The sequence below is a fragment of the Meles meles genome, chromosome 8 (assembly GCF_922984935.1).
Source record: "Meles meles chromosome 8, mMelMel3.1 paternal haplotype, whole genome shotgun sequence".
In the NCBI taxonomy this organism is placed as follows: Eukaryota; Metazoa; Chordata; class Mammalia; order Carnivora; family Mustelidae; genus Meles; species Meles meles.
Window position 1 is genome coordinate 57,829,838 of NC_060073.1, and position 15,018 is coordinate 57,844,855.

Here is a 15,018-nt window from a genome sequence, read left to right on the forward strand (position 1 = left end):
GGTACGGCTAAACTAAATTTATTTATTAGTTCTAACAGTTACCACTAATAAATTGGAAAACTTAAAAATATTCACTAGTAACAAGAGTAGTAATAGATTCTGGGGTTTATTCTTGTCATGTTCATCTTCAGTTGACTCTCTATGAGAAGTTGCTAAACTCATTTATTTGCACTGTACTAGAAAGCTCCAACCCACACTGCCCCATATTATTGTTGCTAATTTCCCTCAATGCTAATTTTTTATATCCTCTAAAAACAGAGATAAATGATTAATATTACATTATATACTGAAGTTGAAGTATTCAGATATATATGTACATACATATGTTTATGTATATGCATACATACATGCATATATCCACTCAGTATTTAATTCAATATACATGCTTCCTGATCTGAAAACAAAGGTTTTGTGACTAATTTTGGAATAAGTCATTTTCCAACTATGTAGAGAAAAGAGATATATTCACAAGAACCTTCAGTGTCCGGTCCACAACTAAGAGCCCAGTATCCCAGATAGTATGCTTCAGTAAAAGATCTTGTCTGAACTATGGGTTTAACAACAGAGACTAAGTCTTATAACAACATGCAACACTTACGTATACCCACAGAGCATGATTGAGCATGGTGGCTCCTTCCTCATGACAGTTCCCTGCACCAGGTAAAGAAGATCTCTGTTAAAGTACCACCAGTGCAGGTACAGAAAATAGTTATGGACAAACAATGTATACATTCATCTGGTGACTCAGAATTTTGGAGAGCATTGCATGCACTATATAGGAGAGATAAACAGTAAGAAGGCAAATTACCCACAGAGGCATGAAGAAATAAAAGGAGGATTCTATTGTAGCCTATCAATCCAATTTGCTGATCCAAGAAAATGTTACATTATTTCTTGCTTAAATGATGTCAAACACTTTTAATTTTTTTTTAATTTAATTTAATTTTTTCAGTGTTCCAAGATTCATTGCTTATGCACCACACCCAATGCTCCATGCAATACGTACCTTCCTTAATACTCACCACCAGGCTCACTTTTCCCCCACCTCCTCCCCTCTAAAACCCTCAGTTTATTTCTCAGAGTCCACAGTCTGTCATGGTTCATCTCCGCCTCCGATTTCCCCCAACTCACTTCTCCTCTCCTTCTTCCAGTGTCCTCCGTATTATTCCTTATGCTCCACAAATAAACACTTTTAACTCAACTCTCAATTTCTTTCTAAAATATTTCCTCTGCAAAGCTAAACATATATTTAAAAAATTTACTGTTCAAAACATGACATGGATTACTGTAGGAGATACTTTTAGGCCAGCAGATTTGTATATAGATGTGTATATGTATATATTCACATATAAATGTATATGTACATATATTTTACATAAGTATACTTGTGGATAACACATACAAACTTGCCTCTGTATTTTCCATAATATCATGTTCTAGATTGTAATAATTTCTAAATGTGTACAGATACCCACAACCTTTGTTTCAAGATTCTTTCTTTGCCAAATCCATCTCTCTGCTTGACACTCTTCTTACAGTTTTCACTCCATTAGTTTTAATTCATAATATAACACTCAGATGAAATCTAAGAACAGGTAAAAGTAATTTGTGGTAATAAAAAACAAGAAATAGTTGCTTGGAGTGGAGAGGGACTTACTTGGACAATGACTGGAATGTAGCATGAAGGAACTCTCTGAGGTACTGCAAATTTTGTCTTTTTTTTTCTTTTTTAAAATTTAAATTTAATTACCCAACATATAATACATCATTAGTTTTTGGTAGTGTTCAATGATTCATTAGTTGCATATAACACCCAGTGCTTTGTATCTTACATTGGGTGATGGTTACACAGTAGCATACACATGTTAAATCTCACTAAAATGAATAATTAGATTTATTATCTCTTGAATGGCATTTAGATTTTTAGGGCTAGTCTGTAAATTATTACACAAGTCTTGTTGCGAGCTTTTCTGTTTGCTTCTTTTTAGTACATACTAAGTAGTAGATCTGTTGGGTTATGAAGGGAGATATATATTTCTTTGTAAGAAAAATTCAAATAGAAAGAAAGAAGATGGGGCACCTGGGTGGCTCAGTCATTAAGCATCTGCCTTAGGCTTGGTCATGATCCCGGGTCCTGGGATTGAACCCCACATTCGGCTCCATGCTCTGCGGGAAGCTTGCTTCTCCCTCTCCCACTCCCTCTGCTTGTGTTCCCTCTCTCTGTATCTCTCTCTGTGTGTCAAATAAATATGTAAAATCTTTAAAAAAAAAGAAAGAAAAAAAGATTAAATCATATTAATAGGTCCTGAACAGAAGAAAAAGGACATAAACTATTATTTCAATAATTAAGCTATAAAATATAATGAGAAAAATCTCTAAAATATTCCTCGGCTAAAAATGATTGTACTCTTTCGATGAAGACTTCACATTAATGTAAGCATATTAAAGAAAGGAGGGAGGGGGGAAGATACTCCAAAAAGAACAGGAAACTGATGGAGATCTTTTGAGAAAACTGTGTGAAATAGTATAAAAAGACAAGGAAAGAAAAGAAGAGAAAGAAAAAAAGGAACAAGAATTGAAAGATGAGAGATATGACAAAGAACAAAATAGGAAATAAAGTGTGGAGAAAAGAAGGTGAGATAAGGTGGTGAGCAGAAAAAAAGAGATGTCAGTCTTTACCATAAATTCCTGAGGAAGCTGAGAATAAGAAAGAAAACTAAAAATCAAAGAAAGATGACCAAAAAAAAATGGCACATAAAAGCATTTTCTTCTCTTCACAGATCAAACTGATTTTGTAGGTGAACTGAAGCTGGACTAATGATTCTGAGATTGGACGAATACTGACAACTTAAAGCCAAAAATTAAGTACACAAGTGAATAAAGAAACTGGTGAATGGTATGACATGAAGATACAGAGTATCAGACGATTGAACCTCAGTTAGAAGAAAAATATCTAAGTGGAAATCCTTGCATTTTGGCTGCTACCATCCAAAAGCCAGTAACCTACAGGCTTGCTAGAGAAAGACAGTTTGCCACCATCATATTGCCATCAGTTAAGTAATGATTTTCTATGTCAAATGACTAAACTAAAACTCTGGGTCAGAAAGCAGCCAACATGTAAAATATGTTCCACATCCTGGGAGGAATAACCTGTTACTAACAATAACCTACAAAACTTGCCATCTAGGGGTTTTAAATACATCACTGTGACATAGTAAAAAATGTTGTTACTGGAGTTATTGCCATTACCTTTCAAAAAAGAGAAGGTATTTTTAAATATCTCAACGACCTTGGAAAGCTTGAAGAATGTGGACCTTGATAAAAAAAAATACTTAAAGTTCATTTGAAGTTGAAAATTACTATAAAATATTAGGCAAGAGTAACATTCTTTGTAGGAGGATCAGGAAGAAAAGGAGGAGGTGAAGGAGAAATAGGAGTAATAGTGTAGTAGTAGTGGGAAAAGGAGAAGCAGGTGGAGCCAGATTACTATAATATTTATTAGTGCAATAAAAATTGCTATACTATGGAGGTTCCTCAAAATGTTGAAAATAGAACTACCCTATGACCCAGCAATTGCACTACTGGGTATTTACCCTAAAGATACAAACATAGTGATCCGAAGGGGCACGTGTACCCGAATGTTTATAGCAGCAATGTCTACAATAGCCAAACTATGGAAAGAACCTAGATGTCCATCAACAGATGAATGGATAAAGAAGATGTGGTATATATACACAATGGAATACTATGCAGCCATCAAAAGAAATGAAATCTTGCCATTTGCGACGACGTGGATGGAACTAGAGGGCATGATGCTTAGTGAAATAAGTCAATCGGAGAAAGACAACTATCATATGATCTCCCTGATATGAGGACATGGAGAAGCAACATGGGGGGTTAGGGGGATAGGGGAAGAATAAATGAAACAAGATGGGATTGGGAGGGAGACAAACCATAAATGACTCTTAATCTCACAAAACAAACTGGGGGTTGCTGGGGGGAGGTGGGGTTGGGAGAGGGGGAGGGGGTTATGGACATTGGGGAGGGTATGTGCTATTGTGAGTGTTGTGAAGCTTGTAAACCTGGCGATTCACAGACCTGTACCCCTGGGGATAAAAATACATTATATGTTTATAAAAAAAAAAATTAGAAGGGGAGGCAAACCATAAGAGACTATGGACTCTGAAAAACAACCTGAGGGTTTTGAAGGGTCAGGGGTGGGAGGTTGGGGGAACAGGTGGTGGGTAATAGGGAGGGCACGTTTTGCATGGAGCACTGGGTGTTGTGCAAAAACAATGAATACTGTTATGCTGAAAAAATAAATAAAATAAATAAAAAAAAGAGAAAAAAAAGAGAAAAAAAATTGCTATGCTAATTCATCTCTATGTTCTGCCAGATAACAGAAGATGGAAAACATAATTATACTTTATTCTATGTCTTGAGAAATCTCCATTTCTCCCATTCTGGTGTCCTCACTACTCATGAGCTTATGCTCAAATTTCTCTAAACCTAACCCAAGATCAGAGAGTTCCCAATTCTCATTCCAGGCAGACCCTTTCCTTCTAGAATCTAGAGAACTTTCTAACCTGATATTACAAGGCCAGGCCAGCTTACTCTTGGGAAGGAAGCCTGGGGGTCAGAAGGATAATGACACACTGGGGAATCAGAAAGGTAATGAAGCTCTGGGATCAGCCCAGGCACTCAGGAAGGCCTAGAAAGCTTTCCTTTAATGTCAACCTCTGCTGGAAATCTTGGTGGAAACAAAGATACAACTAGCCTATTCACATACCAAATCAGCCCTCCGCTCTATCCAGGTAAAGTTCTGCTCCTACAGTTTCGGAACTGGGAGTTAATAAGGGGCTGTAATGGGTGTTTATTTTAGGAGACAATGGAGAGACTAACGTTTTCCAATCCTGTTTTGATCATGAATTTTTCTATCCATTGCCATGTTATTTCCATTTTGTGTGTTTAGAATTTTTCATCAACCAAAGGATAAAGAGGGGGTTAGATCAATGTAAATCTAATATAATTTAGATTTGAAAGAATTTTGCAGATAATTTGGTCCCATCTTCTATGTATGGCCCTCTAACAATTTATGATACATGCAAAGTGTTTTTCATGATTCTGGACTCTAGTCACTTGGATGCCTATTAATTCTAATGTTTTTAGGTTCACTGAAAATAAAAAAAAAAAAAGATGAGATAACTCACCACCTATATCTGTGAAGGTGTGGGGTGTTTGAGTGACAGAAAGGAAGAAAAATACAGGAAAATTGTAGGCCATGAAAAGCTTCAGTGTCTCATCCTTTCCACACCATCTTAGTCCTTTTTTGTGATGGAGCAAAAGATACCTCAACCTCCTTTCTGACCTCTTGCCTCTGCTGGAGATCATGTATTAAAACCTTTCTTTCTTTTCTACGCAGTAACTAAGAATGAGCCAATCCCTTTTATGATAGCATTTAGGCCATTTTGAAAGCTAAATCATCAAATTCATGGCCTTGTTGTTTTTCGTAATAATTATATTTAAATAATTCATATGCAGTGGGCTCATCTCATTTTATTCCTAATAACTTGCAAAATCTGTCAAGGAGTAATTGTTACAAAGATTTTGTAAAAATTAAGTGGCATTTTTTAACTGCGTGGAAATCTACAAACTAGTTGGGACATCAACTTATTTTGGCTGTGGTCATCTTACATACAGGAAGATAGAAGGAAGCTCTTTAGCTCTGCAATTTTCATCTTCTTGAGGAAATTTTTTTCATTTCTATCATCAAAAGTTTTCACTTTTGTGTGTTTTTTCTTGCCTTCTTGATGTTGTGCAGCGTGTTTCTATCTTAATAAAATGTCTTTTCAAAAACTGCTACATATAAAATATGAACTGTACCAACCACTGATGTGTTCTATATATGATCTCATTTAGCACTGGGGTAAGTAAGGATCTGTTGTTAATTTACAGATGGGTAAACTGTGGGTGGTTTGTAAGGTAATTTGGCAGGATCCCATAAAATTTAAATATGTGTGCGTGGTGGGAGGCTCATCTATCAGTTTCATACCCTTGATTTTAACCACTTGTTGATTCCTAGATAAATATTCTCTGAAAAAGGCAATATCATCAAGTTAATGCAGCTAAGTACAATATTTCTGCCTTTACAATATCAGCCAGTTATTGAATGATCATTTAGGAGATACTGATTTATTCAGATTTTGAGATTTCTTTCTCTCTTAGCTTCTATCAACTGGAAACTCACATTCATAACTATTAGCAACATTCTCCACGTATTCCATCATTTCTACCACCACATACATCCAAATACAACATGGAGACATCAAAGGAAACCATTTTATACAATGTGGCTTTAATCCATATCTTATGACTCCTTTGACTATTGTCTGCTCATTAGTACTCTTTTTTTTTTTTTTGCTCATTAGTATTCTTGTAGGAAGACAAGCAAAGAGAAGTCACTGTCCCTCCACCAATTACTTTTCATTCATGTAATAATTATTGTACCAAAAATTCCTTTGATAAGTCCACACATGTACTTTACGTGACTATGGCACAGCTATTTATATGACTATTTTCAAGAGATTGCCCCAGAAAGAAATAGACTTCCATTACTATACCTAAAAGTTTCCATTTTCCAGGTTCTATGGATACCATCAGATCAGAGGAAAACTTGTTGTGGGAGTTATTTCAATCAGCGTGCTGACATGGAAAGACTGGAATAAAGTGTGAACCAGTTTAGCTATTAGAGAATGATTAATGCAACAGACACTTGGGAAATAAAAAATGAATTTCTTAAAGGTGAAATTTGGATCCCGTTAAAGAGAAATCAGATCAGAGCGCCTGTGTGGCTCAGTGGGTTAAAGCCTCTGCCTCCGGCTCAGGTCATGATCCCAGGATCCTGGAATCGAACCCCGCCTTGGGCTCTCTGCTCAGCAGGGCCTTCTTCCTCCTCTTTCTCTGCCTGCCTCTCTGCCTACTTGTGATCTCTGTCTGTCAAATAAATAAATAAAATCTTTAAAAAAAAAGAGAGAAGTCAGATCAATTCAGGAAGATATAAGATTAGCTCATGATATTCAGAGGTGCCTCAGGATTCAAATCACAGCAATTATCATAGTATCATGTATAGAATCTTAATACAGAGTCATAGTATAGTGTAAAGTTATTAATAAGAATGTAAGACTTCCACTGTGAAACCAGATGATTTCCACAGAGATTACTGGGTGATCCATTGACATTTAGCTTGTGGAGAGTAACATCGTATTCTTCCAGGAGTATGGTATCTCTAAATCGATTCTGCTTCTGGCTACATCCTATCTTATTTTTAGCTGCTACTCATCTTAAAATGATTCTCTATTCTTTTTCTAATTTCCTAAGCCCCTCTGTAAAAACATCCTCCATATTCTACCCTTCCTATTCCACTCATCAAATCCACTTTGAACTTAAGTGAACTTAATTCACTCAGACAACTAACCATCCCTGGCTGCCTGTGAAAATGGACCACCTTCTTCAAATCTCCTTGAAGGGCCACACTTAATGTCCTGTCAGTGATTTGTTCAATGTCTTTATGATGAACACTGAGTAAATATACAGCTAGACTCTCTCCTACCAATCCTCATTTGAGAGCCAATGTCACAGATTCAGGGATCTATAACCTGCTCCCTGGGACCAGGAGTAATATTGGTTGAAGATAAGGCTCTCATTAGCTATGTACTCACCTACATGGAACAACAGAAATGGGGTTCTTCTAGATCCACAAGATGCCCAGAGGGAATCTGCATTTACAGCAAAATTGAACTGATATCTACAAGTAAATAAAGAAGGAAAGCCTACAGAAGGTATTTCAAACAACTGAGTGTAGAGTTCATGGGGAATGCAAAAGATCAGTGTTCTCAGACTTGTGATTTCCATTTCCACAAAAAATGTCAGAAATCCTAACACTCTCCCTTGTTCACATATGATTCTAGTGGAGGTTTTGTTTTGTTTATTTTGTTTTGTTTTAGATTTTTATGTATTTATTTGACAGAGAGAGTAAGAGAACACAAGCAGGGCGGACAGTGGGGAGAGAGAAGGAGAAGTGGACCCCTGATGAGCAGGGAGCCCAATGCGGGCTCGATCCCAGGACCCTGGGATTGTGACCCAAGCCGATGGCAGACGCCAAACCATCTGAGCCACCCAGGTGCCCCTTTAGTGGAGGTTTTGTAGTATTGCTTGCTATTGCTGTGTTGGCATGTAGCATTAAACCTCTGAATAATCTGGCCAAATTGTCAGCCAAAGTACTGAACTTATTTCTTAAGGTTCTATATGTCTGAGTGATAGTAGGGTCTGTGTATTTTCACTTCCCACTCCCATTCTCTTTCTACAGGAATGAGAATTAATGGTGAAAAGAGAGATCACTAACTTCCATGGCTTCCATTAACATGTCATATCTTGACCCCACAACAGTAATGCTAATTGGGATCCCTGGACTAGAGCACGTACAATTTTGGATTGGGTTTTCTTTCTTCGTAATATGCATGGTGGCTCTTCTGGGAAATATCATTTTACTGATCATCATCCCTGCAGAACGCAGTCTGCATCAACCCATGTACATCTTCCTGGCAGTGTTGGCAGCCACCGATATAGGACTCTGTGTAGCCATTGCTCCCAAGATGTTGGCCATATTCTGGTTTGGGTCTTGCTCTATGACTTTGATGCTTGCTTAGTCCAGCTTTTCTTCATCCATGCCTTGCAGGGCATGGAATCTGGCATCCTGTTGGCAATGGCCTTTGACCGCTATGTGGCCATCTGTGATCCACTGAGACACACATCCATCCTCATACCTTTCATCCTGGTTACTATGGTGCTGGTTGTGGGAATTCGGGCAATGGTGCTTGTTGGCATTTTACCAGTTTTAATCAAAAGACTACACCTTTTCCATTCCATTGTAATTGCCCACTCTTACTGTGAGCACATTGCTGTGGTCAAGTTAGCTGCAGAAGACGTCCGAGTCAATAAAACATGTGGTCTCCTTGTAGGTTTTACCATATTAGGATTTGACATGATTTTTATTCTCATTTCCTATATCCTTATTTTCCAGGCTGTTTTTTGTCTACAACAAAAGGAGGCACGGCTCAAAGCATTTAATACATGTACAGCTCACATTTTTGTTTTCCTTGAATTTTATATTCTTGCCTTCTTCTCCTTTTTCAGCCACCGTTTTGGACATGTTGCTCCCCCTACCCACATTCTTCTGTCTACCATCTACCTCCTTGTGCCACCTGCACTCAACCCTATTGTCTATGGTGTAAAAAACAAGGTAATCCGTAAGCGTGTGGCACAGATTTTTTTTCTGAATCATCAATCCCAACAGTAAACTATTAAATGGTTATGTTCTTGGAGAGAATATTTTCACTTCCTAGTGAAAGGAAGACAGGTTGAACTCTGTCTCTACCCCTAGGTAGAGAACTGTGCCTGCATCATCTTTCCCAGTTAAGCAGCTATGTTCATTATTAGGGGCTTTACTTCAATATGCCAAAACTTACAGACACTTATTAAAAGGCATTTATTTCACAAACTATAGCTAGGATGAAATAAAATCTATTCAGGTTAAGACTGCTATTACCTCTATTCATTCATTTAAATTATAATTTTACCTTTATCAGTGTCTTCCTTTTTGTTTAATTTACAATTCTTTTAATTTTTTATAAGAAAGCTTACTGATTTTCAAAATTTTGTCCTTTGGAATATTTACATTATAAGCTTGGGATTTCTTTTCAACCACTGCTTTTGTTGCATCCCACCATTATTGACATTTTATCTTAATGCACGGTCAATTCCAATAAAAGTAAGAAACTGTCATTCATAGTTTCCTAGCTTGAACTTTAAATATATCAACCCAAGACCTCTCATTTTGAGTTCTGTATGTCTGCATTCCCAATGTGATATGGGATATCCCCTGCTATATGATAGCAGAGAATATTGGTTAAACTCTAGGATAGAATATTCTAGTGTAACAGTCACAACTAAAAGTTTTTTGTCCAGCTGTACAGTGGTGACACTGATATAAACACTGTTGCCTATAGAACATGACCAGGTCAAACTGGTACCATCACGTCTGCATCTCCCTTTGAAGTCTGGCTGTTCTACAAACACTCCATCCCTCAGGGAGAGATGCAGAAGATTCTAGGTAATTCTCCATGAGTTGGAGTTCTAGTGGAGTAAAAACCAACCCACAGATCTGCTGTTGAGGCATTTGGAGTCACTGCAGCACTGAGTGCTCAGTTTCATATCCTATAGCTCTGTCTAGCATTGTGGTCTGGTATGTAGCTTTAGCATTTGTCCTATCTCATGGCAGGGACCCTCACACATATCCCTTATTGATAAATGCCGAAGCCTGTTGCCCTTTGGTATATGGGCTTGCAGGTATACCTTCCTAATGCCAGCCAAGAGGAATGAGTTAGTTTAGCCAGTAACCATCATCCATACCAATGGCATTATCATTCACATTATCTCAGATATGTCTAGGACCATTTTATAGTCCATAAGTGGAGAAGGTAAGTCTTTCTCCCAGCACAAATTTACCTTCACTCCAACTTTCATAATGTTTTCTCTGGATTTGGGTCCTTAGATGTGAGTAGTAATTCAGTCATAGTGAGGGAAACTGTGCCCGCGCCATCTTTCCCAGTTAAGCAGCTGAGTCAGTTGTTTGCTTGCATGTCTAACGTTATTTTATGGCATGGTACACAATACTGTTCTGTGCCAGTAAGGCACAATTCCTGACTTATGAACAGTAAAGCTGTCATTCCTGCTACAACCAGAAGTCTGTTACTTCACTCACATAATCAAGTTATCTCTTTTCCTTGTATGGTCACAATAAGACCTGGGACATGAGATGAATGCTTTATCCTTCTAGACATCTATCTTTTGTTCCCTCAGACCACCTCATCCATTTTTATACCACATTTTCAAAATGTGAAAATCTTTACTGAATTTATGTGTTAAATAATTTATTTTATGCAATTTCTCAAATGCCCTTTCTCTGTTAGGTAAACATTATATGAAACAAAGAGCCCATATGCTTCATATCAGCCTTGTTTGTTATTACACCCTCAGCACTTGCTGGGCCATAGTAGAATTCTAGCATACATTCATTGTGTGAATCTTTTTTAATTAAGCAGCTGGCTGATCTATAAAGTGTTTAGTGGCCTAGGGTACTGACTACCAGAATGTGTTGTGATTGATCTAGAAACAATTGAAGACACTTCTTCAATATTAACTAGTATTCACACACACAAATACAGAAAACAAAAATAAAATTAAAAAAAAATCCGAAAAACCTTTACCTATGACAGTGGGATCATAAGCCAAAGTCATCACTTTTATCTTAAGTATATCTGTGTACATTCAGTATAAATCTGCATATGAAAATGATTCTGAGAATATTATTCTGGCTTTTTTAAAAAAGACTTTAATTATTTATTTGACAAAGAGAGCGAGAGAGAGAGTACAAGCAGGAGAAGCAGTAGAGGGAGAGGGAGAAGCAGGATCCCCGCAGAGCAGGGAGATACTGATGTTGGACTTGATCCCAGGATGCTGGGTTCATGACCTGAGCTGAAGGCCGTTGCTTAACCAACTGAGCCACCAAGGTGACCCAGTCTTAATTTCTAACTGGGCTCTTTTCTTCTTTCTTGAATCTTCTTCTTTTCTATGTTCACTGACAAATTTTCATCATTTTTCAGCAGAATTAATAAAAATATACCCCTAAACAATGAAGTTATTTCCTGTTTCTCTGATTCTAATTTAAACACAGTTGCTGAACAATTTTTATTTCCAGGCTCTGACTTTTCAAGATCCTGATAAATTAATTCCAGTGGAACCTAATTACATGTAGGATAAATTTTTAAAGTGTCAAGACTATTTTCTGAAATAACTCCTATCAATGTCTCCATTTCATCATTCTAGAAACTGAGGCAGAAAGCTACCATACCTTGATAAGTTACAACATAGTTTGTAAGTGGTTGTTTGGGGATCCAAACCTGAGCAGTTGTCTCAAACATTACCATTCATTGCCTCTCTTAGAATTGTATATATGCAAATATACATATCTTATTTAAGGCAATGTGTAATAGAGGATAATAAAAGAAATTTAGACTACCAGAAATATGAACACACAGGTAGCACTTTATTTTGAAGGGAGAAAGTGTGAAATCAAAAAAGTGGTCATGTTATACCTGGCACCTGATAACCCACTTGTCCAGAAAGAAGAAATAAAAATTTCAAGGTAAAAAGTGACATTATATTGGATAAATATAAATGGAGAGAAGTATTCTAGCTGCAGCAGAAATTGCTAACATATACTAACATGGGCTAATGACAAAACTGTTTTAACAATAGATCTTAAAGAAGCCTAAATCTTTGTATTACATATAATACTGATTATCCTACACAACATTCCATATAAATATGAGTCATTGAACTTCAAAAAAAGAAAAAAAAAGGCATATCACAGTCAAGGGTAGCTGGAAAGATAAATTATAGGAAAATACCAGAACAGAATATTCCCCTATTTATAATATAGATTGGGAGATAGTATTAGAATTTGCGAGACCCTCAAAGAATGGACAGACAACTACAGATATTTTCAAAGAATTAACGGAGTCAACCTGAACCACAGTGAGGAAACAGATAAAAGAAAAATGATAGGACAATTTTTGATATCATCAGGTCTTCTAGAAGAATGTTTGTAGGAAGCAATTCATTTAAAAACTTTTTTTTTTAAAGATTTCATTTATTTATTTTACAGACAGAGATCTCAAGTAGGCAGAGAGGCAGGCAGAGAGAGAGGAGGAAGCAGGCTCCCCGGGGAGCAGAGAACCCGATGTGGGGCTCAATCCCAGGAATCTGGGATCATGACCTGAGCTGAAGGTAGAGGCTTTAACCCACTGAGCCACCGAGGCGCCCCAAAAAACTTTAAAGTAATTATAGGTTTACAGAATAAAATAAGACTACGTGAAAAAAAATTCCAGGAAGAACTCTCTACACAGCATATCCTGACAATTTCTTCATCCGTCCGTTCAGAAATTTTGCCAAAACCAGCCCAATTTCCAATTTTACAGATTTAAAATGCCTTCAGTCTTATCATTCAGGAGATATAAACATTCAGGTTACTGAAGAGAAGACCTACAAATGTACAACAGGAAAAGTCAGAAATATGAATCTGTAAAACATCTCTGATAAAGCTGATAAGACTGAACAATAGGATAGTCCTGTGGAGCAAACATAGCAGATAAGAGCACATAGTGTGGAAATATTGGATCATCAGGCAAATATGTTAAGAGTAAATAACCTAAACTTGTTATTTCCCAAGAAATTCTCTGAAGAACAAAATCCAGTCAATGATAATTAATACTTTAAATATCAAAAATAGAAGATATAGGGATTGGGCTTTTAGAAGGAGAGTTAATATATTTTTTTTTTCCTCTATAAGTCAACAACTTAGTAAAAGAATAGTTGAAGAGGTTCTTGTTTCAGAATTTGTGAAAAGTGAAAACTTGAAGGAATCGATCTCTGATCCTCTTGGTTCTAATGCCATAGATCATCGGGTTCACCATGGGTGGAACAAGGAGGTGGATGTTAGCCACAAAGATGTGAATATGAGGAGCCACATGTTGACCAAATCTGTGAGTAAGGAAAGTGAAAAAAGCAGGAGTGTAGGCCGTTAAAATCACACACACATGGGATCCACAAGTGCCCAAGGTCTTGAATCGAGCAGCCTTGGATGGAAGATGGAAGACCGTGTAAAGGATGATAACATAGGAACATAGGATCAGTAGGAAATCTAAACCTCCAGTGAGGAAGGCAGCAGTCAGACTGTAGATTCTGCAGATCCTGGTTTCCGCACAAGCAAGCTTGATCAGAGCCATAAATTCACAGTAAGTGTGAGGGATGATATTAGTTCTACAGTAAGGAAGCCACCGAAGCATGAAGGGTTGAGGGCTGAAGAGCAAAACCCCACGGAAGACAATAGCCAGCCCCAAGTTCTTGATGACTCTACGTGTCAGGATAGTAGAATGTCTCAGAGGATCACAGATTGCCACATACCTGTCAAAGGCCATGGCCAAGATAAAACCTGACGCCATGCTGCATAGTGAATGAATAAGAAACACTTGTACAAGGCAGGCTTCAAAATATATCTCCCTGCCGTGGAACCAAAAAATGCTGAGGATTTTGGGCACAGCAGTAGTGGAGATGATCAAGTCAGCCATAGAGAGCATACAGAGGAAGAAGAAAATGGGCTCGTGCAGGTTGGAATCTGCTCTGATAATAAGTAGAATGGCAAAATTACCCATGAGAGCACTCAAGTAGACAAGGCAGAAGGGCACTGACAGCCAAGTGTGGATGGCCTCCATCCCTGGAATGCCCAGGAGAAGAAAAGTACTGGGATGGAAATTCGTATTATTTGACATGATGGAAACTCCTGGCTGAATTCAGTTATGGGATGCTGTAGACTCTTTCATGTTCATTTTTCCATTCATTTACTGATGTTTTCATTTGTTAATTTATATAAAATATTTGGCAATGTTTTATACCCTAAGGAGACAATGATAAATAGGATGCAATCCATAACTTTAGAATTTAACATTCTAATAGTGGAAAAACTGATGCAAACCAATGATTACATTCCCTAGTGATTACTGCAATAAAAGTTATGTGAATAAACCGGGAGATTTATTCCACTTGTATGAGTCAGAGGATTCATGGTTATGATGCTTAATCTTGGTTCTGAAGCATTCTGGACCTTTAAAATAAGGATAAAATTATACCTCAAATCAAGTTCACAATCAGAAGACATCAGTGCCTCTACTGATATATCAAAGAATGCTCTTTGGTTTGTATGTGGGTGAAGATGGAGTAGTTGTTTGAGACATAAGCTTTTATCTCTGCCTCCTTGTGCTATCAACTTCACTGGTGAAGCCATCATGATACACTGTTAATTGGCAAAAGAAAATTTCTATGTATTATACATAATATGATTGC

General features: G+C 37.3%; 1 protein-coding gene and 1 pseudogene across 1 annotated transcript; one reads left to right on the plus strand and one right to left on the minus strand.

Moving 5' to 3' along the window:
- The first annotated feature begins 8,405 nt into the window (after positions 1 to 8,405).
- Positions 8,406 to 9,355, plus strand: LOC123949544 (annotated as a pseudogene).
- A 4,153-nt stretch (positions 9,356 to 13,508) lies between these two features.
- Positions 13,509 to 14,447, minus strand: LOC123948750 (olfactory receptor 52D1-like). The gene has a single exon (XM_046015909.1). The coding sequence runs from the start codon at positions 14,445 to 14,447 to the stop codon at positions 13,509 to 13,511; it is 939 nt and encodes a 312-aa protein (XP_045871865.1).
- Between the last annotated feature and the right edge of the window lie 571 nt (positions 14,448 to 15,018).